Genomic DNA, 13,244 nt, shown 5'->3' with positions numbered 1-13,244 from the left:
GCGTTGTAGGAGGTGATACAAAGTTAAAACAGCATGAAAATAATCATAGATTCTTCACCTTCACCTTCTCACCTTTGAATGACTGTTTTCTTTTTCTTAATCGCCTGTCTCAGTGGTTCTCGTAAGGTAATCTGAGCAAAATCTTGCAGTGCTGCATATATAGTATGACGAATGGCATGATTAAATACACTCTCCATCCGGCCCATGAGAACTTGCAAGCCTTTGATCATGGCAATCACCTAGAGACAGAAAGATGCGCCCACTGAGTCATACACATTCTGACAAGCTTCAAACCAGAAACAGAATTGCACATTTATTATAATACCAGTAAATAAAATAGCCATGAAAACCCCAGCAATTAACTCACTCCTAGAATAATTTAGGGAGTTGTCTTATGGTCAAAATTCGCTAAACCCTTTCATGTACCACATAATTGCAAATGTCTAAAAAGCTGAAAAATAGACAAATTTAGCAGAATCTCTGTGCTTTTGAGAGAAATAAAATAAAATGATTGCTTCATCATAATGACTGCAAAATTAGTGTAGTTAGGCCATAACAATCTCTCACTGCTTAGGGCTAATTCAACTCTGCATTTAACTAATATGGCAGAGGAACAGGCTGCCGGAATCCACTGGCTATGGCAAAACTGGACACGACCGTGTAACGCTGGACCCCATTGACAATAATGGGATTCGGCAGCGATCTGGCTCTTTACGGCATAAGTGCCGAAGGACAACTAGCCTTGCATGCAGGACTCTGTCTTGCCAAATCCAGCACTTATGCCGGAAAGTGGCCAGATCACATCTGGATCCCATTATAGTCCATGGGGTCTGGCGGTGCACAGCCGTGCTCCGGCACTCGCTATTTTAGCCGCTCACATTGTGGTGCATGAGAGCTATGGAAACAGTATAGCACAACAAACTGTGCTGTCTCCCTGACACAGATACAGCATAGTTTGCTGTGCTTTGCTGTTTCCGTAGCTCTACAAACTGCATTGGGAGCTACTGAAACAGCAAGTGCCTGAGCAATATGTTGTTTTATCAGCCGGCTGGTGGTCAGGACTGTGTCTCATCTCGCCTTAGTAACGGCGAGATGAGACAACCCCTTTAAAGTTAGTCGGAGCCACAAATTTTAAAGAACAGTTCAAACCTGCTGCTTTCGGCTCCCATGCTGTAGTTAATAAAGCCTACCCAGACTTCCCTTTATTTATAAATATTAGAATATTAATAAAGATGGCATACTTCCACAAGGGCAAACTTTTCTTCGCTGGTGTAGTTGTAACGTGTGGCTCTCTCATACTCCTCCGCATTGTCAGGACAGTCTTTGTTGGAATACTTATCGGTTGGGTGCACAAGCTTCCACGAGTACTGTTAAATACAAACCACGCACAGTCATTATGTGACAAATATTAAACATGGCTCTTAGTCTTCACCTTATCTACCTAAAGCCATCCAAATAATACAGCAAGAAGAAGATAAAACAAATGGATTTTATTGTATTAACATTTGCTGCACGTACATTGATTAATTCTTCCCGAAAACCATTCCAAAGCGGGTCGTACCTGCAGTCAATAGTTGGCCAAGTGAGCATTTCCAGCATTTTCCTGTGTGGCAAGCCACAACTAGGACATTTAGATAGAACCGGGACATTTAAAGCAGCGGGGACTAGAACAGCAGCGGGATGGAGGGGGGAGCCTTAAGTGCTTGGTGAGCAGTTTTTCTTTTTAACCCATTCTGTCCCTTTTTAAAACAAGCCCTGCCCCTTACCCAAAGCGCCTTTTTTAACAGTGAGGTTCTGTGACTTGGGGCTCATGCACACGACCGTATACGCCCTCCGAGACATACGGTCCATGAGTGGGCCATATGTCCTGGAGCAGCATTGATCGTGCACAACATCATAGATTACTATGATGCTGTGCGCATCGGGCCGCCCACGGGACTATTGTCCCACACTCATAGGACAAGGAATGAATTTCATTAACTTCTTTTCTAGGACATACCACTTCCATCACATGTGCACTCCATTGTGATAACAGCTGAAGTCCTTGTAAGGACAAGTCAAAAAGTTTCCGATACTCTGCATCAGTCTTCTGAGCTTCTTGGCGACCGGATCCAGTTACCACCTAATGTATAAAGAAAAGGAAAAAAATCAAATGTAGAAAATGTTAAAATGCTTGCTATAAAACCAAAATTTGCCACAGGACTGCAAGAAGATGCGTCACTGTTTTTAAGACGCCTGTCCATCTTACTCCAGCACACTTTTTATTAATACTGGTGTTAAAATTCCAATTTAGTTAAGTCCCATCATTCGCTAGTGACTCTATGACTTCTGGCTAAATACACACCTCACTATTGCTGTACCGTGCGAGCTCCGAGATAAATCGCATGTGGTCTTCTCTAATCTGGATCATCTGCTCACAGATGTTGTACTGGGGACTGCTGCTGGACGACGTACATGTCCATCTGTTTAATAGTACAAACAAGAGCATTACAACTGGTGAAAACCTAAAAAAACAACACTTAACACAAAATATAGTAAACAAGGAAACAAATCTAAAAACCACAATTAAAAAGATATACATAATGTATTTGTTACTGGACAAAAAGCCGAGAACATTATTATTAGCACTATTGCATCCTTTATATGCAGGGGCATTCCTATCACACAGAAGGGCTGAGGGTGGTATGCAGGTCGTCAATGTCCATGGATTGACTACAGTCCTTCCTTTTCTACTATCAGTTCAAATCCACACATAAAAGGGCAATTGTTTTGTATGCAATTCCTCTCTCTCTCTATATCTAAATGGGCACTGAAAAGTATGGACAAATGAAACATCAGGAAGAGGTCTTACCACGCTTCATGCAAAACAATTAGCTTTATCATTATAATTAAAGGCTATGTACATTTTTATGGCAATTTTTTTATTATTGCATTGCACTTATTTTGAGCTAAAAAAAAACAATTTTTTAATTGGTCTTTATTAAAAGTATGGAATCCTTTTTTGTGTACATAGCCGAGATGCTGTACCAGCAGCCTGTGGATTTTGTGTCTTTTCCATCTTCTGGGGAGCAGACAGACTCCTTATCTCTGCCCTTATAAACACTCATTAAAGCGGATAAGAATGTGGCTTAAACAAGTGTTTATGACCCCTTAGTAGTTTAGAGATAATTGTTATTAGATAACCGGCACAAAGTGAAAGTACCAGTCAAACAGTAAGAAAAACAGTTAACCTTTTGTGACAGAACGGCTCAAAATTTTTAATAAAGGCCAATTGAAAATATGATTTTTAGCCAAAAATGAGTAAAATGCAATCATAAACAAAAATTGCGTCCAAAGGTACATAGCCTTTAAAGGCTTATTCATGTAGACATAAACCTGGCATGCACCAAGAATGCTTACCTTGATTTATTCTCCTCATAATGTGCGCTGGTCTTAATGTATCTTGCAAGTTCTATTTGCATGTCCCCAAACAGTGGCACCACTTGCAGCTGCTATGCTCATAAAATGGATGGAAAAAACAGTAAGATCACACTGAGAAAGCATGGCATGATTATACCACAAATACCATCCTATTACAGTAATTAGGTGGGCCTCTGCTGGTCAGGTCAACACATGTCACTGAGAAGACACCTAGAGTAAGATCTGCAGTTACAGCACATGACATACAGTTTCACAGCAATGTACATCTATCTAAAAACTAGCAAAAAAAAAAAAGTCGGCTGGGTGCAAAAAAGGCAATGGGCTCTAACTTTGATCCCTAGCATGCCATCACTGCCTCCTGGGTATGCTATCACTGTCCAGTGTGTCACCACTCTGCCGCCTTTATGCCCTTTGTGCAAACAATACATCGGGCTCTAGAAAACTCTTGCTGGCCATTTATTTTTCGTTAAACATCAAAATGCAAAATGTGGAAGCATTTGCAGGATGAGAATCCTACCAGGGCAGCAGACGTGGCCTCCTGGCCGCGTTGTGCTTCATAGGTTTTCATTTTTTTGTTCATTTTTTGTTTCATTGTTTTCTTCATTTTTATGGTTTTATCTATTTATATTGACTGCTTTAATACACTGACTTCCAGATAGTGTAATTAGTAATTTTGGTTGTTCCAGAAGTGGCCATAAGGTGTTAAGGTTTAGGTATGTAGCAAGATGTCTCTCTTGTCTGATTAGATGATTGTCAGACGAGATTCACGAGTGTATATTCCTCAATTGTCCTGCCAGGTAATATAAGTAAACATCCGGTAAAGACATCCCCCCTGTATTTCTAGGCCGATTTAAGGCAGTGACAGATAATTTCGGTCTGTTAGTGCCCCATATAAATGGTGACATTAAGGAAGTAAGTTTCTGAAAACACTTCTTAGGTACCACATAGGGTGCATGTTATAATACATATAAGCACTTGGGTTAAACAATCAATTTTATCAAATTGATTCGTCCTGATACCGAGAGTGATGCAGTTTTATTCCAGCGCATTTTAAGCAGAACAATAAACATTTTAAAAAGGGTTGTCCAGGATAAGAATTTCCCTAAGGGTCCATTCACACGACCGCAAAATGGGTCTGCATCTGTTCCGCAATTTTGTGGAACAGGTGCGGACCCATTTATTTTCAATGGGGCCGAAATGTGCTGTCCGCATCCGCACTTCCATTCCGCAAATAAATAGAACATGTCCTATTCTTGTCCGCAATTACAGACAAGAAAAGGCATTTTCTATGAGAGTGCCGGCAATGTGCGGTCAGCAAAACGCGGAACGCACATTACCAGTGTCTGCGTTTTGCTGATCCGCAAAACACATACAGACGCGTGAATGGACCCTTAAAGAAACAGCACCACTCTTATTCAAGTGCTGTTGCAGCTTTAAGTGAAAAGCTGAGCAGGAACTTCAGACACAGAATATACAAATGTCTGTGGAGCATATTATACCATATCATAGAAGATCATTATTTTTTAAATCACTACCTTAAAGAACTTGTCTATTTTGGTGAGATTAATTCTCTTCTTCGCATCCAGTTTGTAGATGTTGCTTACATTACCATCCATAAGATACAGACCAAATCCCATAACCTTTAATAAAAATAAATACAATAATGAGAACAATATTTACTTAAAAACGAGATTTTTGTATAACTTACCAGTAAAATCTCTTTCTCGCTCTTTCCTTGGGGGACACAGAAGACCTTGGGTATAGCTCATCTCCCTAGGAGGCGTGACACTAAGTAAGAACTGTTAAGCCCCTCCTCCACAGCTATACCCTCAGCCTGGAGAGAGAGACTGCCAGTTGCGTGTCCAAGTAGTGAGAAAAGGCAAAGTCCAAAAGTGGAGCCAACAAGCCAACTACCCAACGGGTAAAACAAACTCGGAAACAAAGAATGGGTGGGTGCTGTGTCCCCCAAGGAAAGAGCGAGAAAGAGATTTTACTGGTAAGTTATACAAAAATCTCGTTTTCTCGCCCAATTTCCTTGGGGGACACAGAAGACCTTGGGACGTTCAATAGCAGTCCAAGAGGGGAGGGACCACAGCACCAGGGCAAAGCACCCGAAGGCATCAAGAAACCGCCGCCTGCAGACCAGGCGGCCCAAGGCAGCAGACGCCGAAGCCCCAGTGCGCACCCTGTAGAACCCAGTAAGGTGTGCAAGGAAGACCAGCGACCGCCTTGCACAAAAGCATGGCCGAAGCCTTATGCCTCCGGCCCAGGAGGCACCGACCGCTCCGGCTGAAATGAACGGTGACACCAAAGCAGAACCCTGCCCTTGGTGCGGTAACCACAGCAATAGACACAGAGAACGAAGGAAAGCCACCCTGGAGGCCGTCAACTCTTTGCGCGGACATCCTGGAAACGCAAGAGACCGAACGCAGACAAGAGCCGGAGATCTCCAAGTAACAACTGCAAAACCAAACAATCTCCAAGCGGTGAAGCGCCCGTTCCCGGAGACGGGAAGGGGATGACCAAAGCCTCGTAGATAAGAAGGCAGATACCACCCTCAGAAGGAAGGGACGGGATGGAGAAACAGCCCCGTCCTGGAAAAGGACAGAGGGCACAGAACACGAAGGGCCACCCATCAGACATGATGGCAACAGAAAACACAACTGTACAGGACAGCAGGAGTAGGGAGAACTTCTACAACGGCACCAAGGGAAAGAGTGGAGCGCCAAGAGCTCAGTGTGTAGTTCCCAGGGCGGTACCAGGGAACGGTACAGAGGAACCAAGAGCCACTCTGTGGAAGAAGGTCATGACAGGCCCAGGAGGGCCAGAAAACGCTGCAAGGGAAAGGACAGCGCCGACACCTGACACTTCAGTAACAGAGTCCCAGTCCCAGGGTCAGGCCGGACTAGAGAAAGACAGAACCAAGGGAGAGAAAGCAGAGTGGGGGAATGCCCCACTTACCACAAAACCAAGTCAAGAACCCTAAGTCCGACAACCGAACCCGGACGAAGCACAGTCGGGAGCGAACACCAGCGCGCTCGCAGGAATCGCCTGGCAAGCGGGAAAAAAAACCAATGTGATCAGGCGCAGACCAGTAACACGGCCCAAGGGTCGGAAGAAAACTCCCGTCGGCCCCCGAACAACATAGTCCCGTAACCAACCGGAGTGGGTGAGCAGAAGGACAGACGGAAGAAACCGGAAGGGTCCGCCCAGCAGCCGACAGATGCCAGGACAAGACAGGCCAAAGTCCAAGTCGACGTAGCCACCACAGGAAGGAGTTCTACAGTCCTGGTGAGGGAAAGTCAAGGACAACCGTGACCGAAGGGTAGTCCTCCCAAGTTACCGAAAAGGTAAGTCCAGCAGGACCATATGCCCAGAATGGAAAGGCAATCTGCACCCAGCGGGAGGACAGAACGCAATAGGCCTGGCAAACAGGCACACAGCTAGTACTGCCAGCGAAAACGAGGGAGACTGTACGAGACCACAAGTAACCCCCGGAACCATCCAAATGAACAACCATGCTCACCCCCGAAGGGGAGGGGGCAATGACGAAAACAGCCTCTGAGGCCTGGCCGGTGCAGAAGCCACCTCGGAGTGACAAACTCAGAGAGGAAGCCAAAACAACCGAGCCAGCGAGGAAAAGCAGTCGAGACAGAGGCCGGCATAACACCCTCCAAACCGAAAGGAGGAATGGCAAACAGGGAAGCCACAGGACAGTTCAAAAGCCGAATACCTGCTACTCTGTGAGACGACCTGCAGATCGCCTCGCAGAAGGCGAAAACCCTGAAGAACCCAAAAGTGGAGGTCCCTCAGACCTGGATAGACGAGCACCCAAGAGAAGTTGGGTGACCCTACCCGAGAGGAGCGGTCTGTTCCTGGTAGCAGATCAGACTGAAGTGCAGAAGGCGCCAAGACAACGCTCTTGACCCGACGGCTTGCGCGGGGAAGCAATGTCACGGGAGGACGAACGGGTACGCATCAAGGTACCCCGAACACCCCCCAGGTGGAAGGGCCAATGAACATGGCTGGTGCAGTCACAACGGGACCACACCAGAGAATGAGTGCCACCCAGCTCGGTGCAGTAGCGAGCCAGCAGAGCCCGTCTACATATATACAAGTTATACAGCGGTGAATACATTGGGCATTCATTTGTTGTGTGTTGGACAACACCTTAGGCTCATACAGGTGGACAGAATGACCTCTTCAGAAAAGAGTGCAAAGCTAGCGACAAGCAGCCTCACCCCAAGAGAAAAAAGTATGTCGCAGGAGGAAGGGAGGCATACGTACTAGCAAACCGCAGGCAGCGAGAAGGCCAACCCACCCACGGGAGGAGAAGGCAAACACGGCCCAAACAACGCACAGAGCGCACAGCCAAGCATCCCACAGTATCCATGGAAGTACAAGTGCAACCCGAAAGGGAGTTATGCACAAGGCTAGTACAGGGGGCATGCTATGGAACGCAAGCAGTCCGCCCAGAAAAGGGGGGAGAAAAGCACCTGGCAAACTCTGCAGACGGCAAGAGTGCAAAGGCCCGCACCAAAGGACCTAGTGAAGGGGGAAGGGCATGCACAGGATTATCCGGGCATTAAATTATTGTGCAATAATCCACCCAACACCGAATTTTGTGAGAGTGCAACGAGTAGTTCGCCAATGAAAGGGGAACGTCCAGTACAGCATATAGAAGGACAGCCGTGAATCTCATGAGCGCGCAAATTACCGCCCACGGAACGAGAAGTGGTCATGCACAAGGCCAGCACCGTTTCTAAAGGGAGTGCAAGCAGCGCACCCATGTTTAGAGGGCCATGCTCCTGGCCAGCAACGTATTCGGTGAGGGTGCAATGAACCGCACACGGCAGCATCGCATCCCAGGAGAGCGCGAGCACCCCGCCACGGACGGGGCCATGCACATGGCCAGCAACGTACTGGCGCAAGAACAAACACCGTCAGTGAAGGTGCATGTATGTCGCCTGAGGAGAGGAGGCATGCCCATGCCGGCAGCAAAGCCAGCGAGAGTGCGGTACACCGCCCAAGGAAGGGGGGGGGGGCCATGCCTATGACTGGCAGCGGATCCGGTGAGAGTGCAAGCACCCCGCCATGGAAGGGGGTCAAGCACGTGGCCAGCAACCTACCGCGAGAGAACAACCCCAGCCAGGAAGAGTATGTATGCCGCCCGAGAGAAGGAGGCATGCTCAAGGCTGGCAGCGAAACCAATGAGAGTGCAGCCTACCGCTTATGGAAGGGAGTCATGCACAAGGCCGGCAGCGAATCCATTGAGAGTGCAGCGTTCCGCTTATGGAAGGGGACGTGCACATGGCCGGCAGTGAACCCAATGAGTGCAGTGTTCCGCATATGGAAGGGGGACGTGCACATGTTTTATACCCATGGCCGACAGCGAACCCAGTGAGAGTGCAGCGTACCGCCATAGAAGGGGGATACACACATGGCCGGCAGGAATCCAGTGAGAGTGCCGTGCTCCTTGAGGGGTCATGTACATGGCCAGCACCGTATCTGGTGAGAGTGCAATTCTTCTGCCCCAGAAGGGGGTCATGCACCTGTCCGGCATTAAATCCAGTGAGAGTGATGCACATGGCCAACCTGTAACTGGAGAGGCGACGTTCTGCCTATAGACGGGGCGCCTGCCTTTGGTCAGCGCCGCATCCCGGGAGATGGCAAGGGTCCGCCTAGAAGGGGAACATGTAGCTGGCCAGAACCGCAGCAGAGGAGCGCAACATGCCGCCTACGGAAGGGGGGCATAGCGTGCGGCCAGCACTACTGCATCAGGCTGCAGCGTCCTGCGCAACCATTCCGTTATTTATTAACTTTTTTTTTTTTTTTTTTTAAAACACAGCCACTCTGAGGCAAAAAAGGGGCCACCATACAGGGGCACAATCTCACACAGGCCCACCAGGAAGCCCAGAACATAGAGGGTGTCCTCTAGATGGGAGCCGGCCCCTGGTGGCCGGTACCCAACAGGTTAACAAAACATCCGGCCTAGGGGGCGGCGCTGCGATCCCCTGGGGGCGGGGGACCTCCAGGCGGGAAGAATTCGCGCCGCGAGAAGTTCCCGCCCCCTCCAACTGAGGCTGGAAGTTTGTGGCCTAGTAGGCCGAGAAGCCGGGGCCTAGATTTTCGCGGCGCCCGGCCGACCGGGAGTACCGGCGGTCGGCCGGGACCGGGAGGGAGCCGGCTGACGCATGCACTAACGGCCCGCGGGTGCCCACCCCGCGGGCCGGCAGAGACAAAGGGCCGGATTGCGGCCGTGCAGGCCGAAGCCTGGGTCAAAGGTTTGCGGCACCCGGCCGGGAGCCGGCAGACGCATGCACTAACGGCCGCGGGTGCCCACCCCGCGGGCCGGCCGAGACAAAGGGCCGGATTGCGGCCGAGCAGGCCGAAGCCTGGGTCAAAAGTTTGCGGCTCCTGGCCGACCAAAAGCCTCAACAGTCAGCCGGGGCCTGCTGGAGCATCGCGCTCAGTACATGCAGGCAGTGAGGGCCTTGCGTCCGGCAGCTTCTGGAGCCGGCAGCTTCTGGAGCGGGCCCTTGGCCCTAGACACCGGTAAGGAGGGCGGGGGGGGGGGACCCTGAAGTCGAGCACTGCACCCCCTGCCCTAACGGCGCCCGTGGAGGAGGGACAGGGCAGTCAGCGAGGGCCCCCTGTACTGAATCTGCGACCGGTAAGGGGGAGGGCCGGCATAACCCCTGTGTCAGAGGCAGCTAGGAGCGGGTCTCCGGTCCTAAAGCAGAATTCCTCCACAGCCATCCATTGCTCACCCCTGTGCAATGCCCTATGAAGGGGCAGTGTATAGTCGCCCCGCGGTCACCAGTATGGTGGTGGTGTGGGGCTATATGATTATTGGGCAACAGCTGGATATGAGAGACAGCCCTGGAGCCAGAAAATGGCTGTTCCCAACGACACCTCAGGGTCCAGCAGGGACCAGTATGGGGGTCCAGCACGCAGGAGACCGGGGAGGGAATGAGGGGAACATAGGGCTGGAGAAGCCTCTCTCTTACCACAGCCGTCTTCACCCTCGGTCCGTTCCAGCAGGGTCGCCCCTTCAGCTACTGGCACCGTAGTGGCAGGACGCTGGAAGAGGGACTTGGCGTGCGGGCGACCCTTGCACTGGCGGGATGCAGGGGAGCTGGGCTGCCCTGGTCCACCTTGCCTTCTGTGGGGGAGGCAGCAGTGCGGATGACCGGCACTGGCGCAGCTCGACCCCGGGAGAAACAGAGAGGTCTAGTGCGACTCTGTTGTCCCTGATGATCTGAAGAAAAAGACAAAAGCAAAAAGCAAAAATCAAAACTAAAAACCAAACAGGAGAAAAACAGCCCTGCAGTAGCAGGGAGTGTCTTGCCTCCTTGGACACTAAGCAAAAACTGGCAGTCTCTCTCTCCAGGCTGAGGGTATAGCTGTGGAGGAGGGGCTTAACAGTTCTTACTTAGTGTCACGCCTCCTAGGGAGATGAGCTATACCCAAGGTCTTCTGTGTCCCCCAAGGAAATTGGGCGAGAAATAAAGTTTTCCAATATTATGTAATTTTTTTTGGGTAATATATAATATTAATTCAATGGCATCTGTCAGCAGATTGGTACCTATGACACCTGGCTGACCTGTTACATGTGCGCTTGGCAGCTGAAGGCATCTGTGTTGGTCCAATGTTCATATGGTGAGAAAAATTTTATTTTAATATATGCAAATGAGCCTCTAGGAGCAACGGGGGCGTTACTGTTACACCTAGAGGCTCAGCTCTCTGCAACTGCAGCAACATCTGCACTTTGACAAAGCCAGGCAGGAGTGATAACACTAACTGCCTGGTCCTGTTAATCAAGGTGCAGCAGTTGCAAAGATAGCAGAGCCTCTAGGTGTAACGGCAACTCCCTTGTTGCTCCTAGAGGCTCATTTGCATATATTAAAATATAATTTTTCTCACCATATGAACATGGGACCAACACAGATGCCTTCAGCTGCAAAGTGCACATGTAACAGGTCAGCCAGGTTCATAGGTACCAATCTGCTGACAGATGCCCTTTAAAGAAAATGTATTTTTGACATCTTCCGTTCCATCACTTTGTTCTTCACCAGTCACATACCACTCATGCACTGAAACGCTGAGGCCAGCGATTAGCTGCAGTGGTCATGTGAATGGCATGCAACTGGTGCAGGCTCGGCGTGAATCAGAAAGGTAGCATAGGACTGGAGGGACATTTAAAAAGGCGAGTACTTTTTTTCTTCATTAATTTGACACATCCCCCAAATTTAACATAATCTTGGAAAAGGAGATTTTTTTGTGAAACTCACCTGTAAAATCTTTTTCTCATCTTTTCCATTGGGGTACACAGACCATGGGTATAGCTTAGAGGTATTAGTAGGAGGGACACTATGCAAATACAAAAGAGCTCCTCCTCCTCGTGCTATACCCCCCGACTCCACCAGGAGGAACTCAGGCGTTGCACAAGCAGTAGGAGAAGGAGCAAGAAAAAATTATGGAAACCATCGGACCAAGCCATAAGGTCCAACCATAAACAGAAACTGAATTGAAGACCCCTCCTGCAACAGGCAGAATAAGTGGGAGCTGTGTCCCCCAATGGAAAAGACGAGAAAAAGATTTTACAGGTGAGTTTCCCAAAAAAGCTCCTTTTCTCTTACTTTTATCCATTGGGGGACACAGACCATGGGACGTCCTAAAGCAGTCCATGGGGTGGGAAAAAATATCAGCACCGCCAGGAGGAACGTCCAACGGTCAAACAGGAACCACAGCCTGCAAGACCCTGCGGCCAAAGACAGCATCAGCCGAAGCCAGTGAATGCAACTGATAAAACTTTGTAAAAGGTATGTAAGGACGACCAGGTGGCCGCCTTACACAGCTGAGACGCAGAGGCACGATTGAGTCTTGCCCAGGAAGCCCCCACCACCCTAGTGGAGTGAGCGGTAATCCTAACCGAGGGAACTAGCCGAGCGGATTCAGCGCGCCACAGTGACCTTGGAGGCCGCCAGACCCTTGCGAGGTCCCTCGGGAATCACAAATAGGGAATCTGAACGGCGGACGGAAGCAGTAGCCGCGAGATACACCTTCAGGGCCCGTACGACATCCAGGGAATGCAGAGTGCGTTCCTTGGGGTTAGCCGGAGAAGGGCAAAAGGAAGGCAGGACAAGATCCTCATTAAGGTGGAAGGGAGAGACCACCTTGGGCAAAAAGGAGGGGACCGGACGGAGCACAACCTTATCCTGGTGGAAAACCAGAAAAGGCTCCTGACAGGAAAGAGCGGCCAGCTCCGACACCCATCTGATAGAAGTTATGGCCACAAGGAAGACCACTTTCCAGGTGAGAACAGTCAGAGAGACCTCCCTCAAAGGCTCGAAGGGGGCCAACTGCAGAGCGCGCAGGACCAAATTGAGATCCCAAGGAGGCAAAGGGGGAACATACGGAGGAACCGAATGTGCCACCCCCTGAAGAAAGGTCTTCACAGGACCCATAAGAGCAAGGGACCTCTGAAAAAAGACGGCCAGCGCCGAAACCTGACCTTTCAGGGAACTAAGCGACAGTCCCTTCTAAAGCCTGGACTGAAGAAAAGACAGCACCATGGAGATGGAAAAGCGAAGGGGAGGGAACCCCGAACTCTCACAAAAGGACAGGAAGGCCTTCCAGGTAAGATAGTAAATCCGGGAGGAAGAAGACTTCCTCGCTCTGATCATGGTTCTAATCACTGAATCAATCAGAGAACCCCCTCTACTTCAGGATGGAGGTTTCAACAGCCACACCGTTAAACGAAGAGACCGTAAATTCTGGTGGAAGAGCGGGCCCTGAGACAGTAGGTCCTGTCTGTCAGG

The 13,244-nt window shown here is 49.5% G+C and overlaps 1 protein-coding gene across 2 annotated transcripts in view; it reads right to left on the bottom strand.

Moving 5' to 3' along the window:
• Window positions 1-13,244, bottom strand: part of CYFIP1 (cytoplasmic FMR1 interacting protein 1) — a 116,742-nt gene that overhangs the window by 66,296 nt on the left and 37,202 nt on the right. For both annotated transcript variants that reach the window (XM_044288152.1, XM_044288151.1), the window contains exons 9-14: window positions 4,956-5,060; window positions 3,400-3,491; window positions 2,345-2,462; window positions 2,000-2,122; window positions 1,242-1,367; window positions 73-239 (exon numbers count right to left, since the gene is read on the bottom strand). In XM_044288152.1, coding sequence (XP_044144087.1) covers window positions 73-239; window positions 1,242-1,367; window positions 2,000-2,122; window positions 2,345-2,462; window positions 3,400-3,491; window positions 4,956-5,060 — 731 coding nt within the window. The remainder of the gene's footprint in view (window positions 1-72; window positions 240-1,241; window positions 1,368-1,999; window positions 2,123-2,344; window positions 2,463-3,399; window positions 3,492-4,955; window positions 5,061-13,244) is intronic.

Source organism: Bufo gargarizans, chromosome 3 (genome assembly GCF_014858855.1).
Source record: "Bufo gargarizans isolate SCDJY-AF-19 chromosome 3, ASM1485885v1, whole genome shotgun sequence".
In the NCBI taxonomy this organism is placed as follows: Eukaryota; Metazoa; Chordata; class Amphibia; order Anura; family Bufonidae; genus Bufo; species Bufo gargarizans.
The sequence above is the reverse complement of the archived record's forward strand: the minus strand, read 5'-3'. Positions and strand labels throughout refer to the sequence as shown.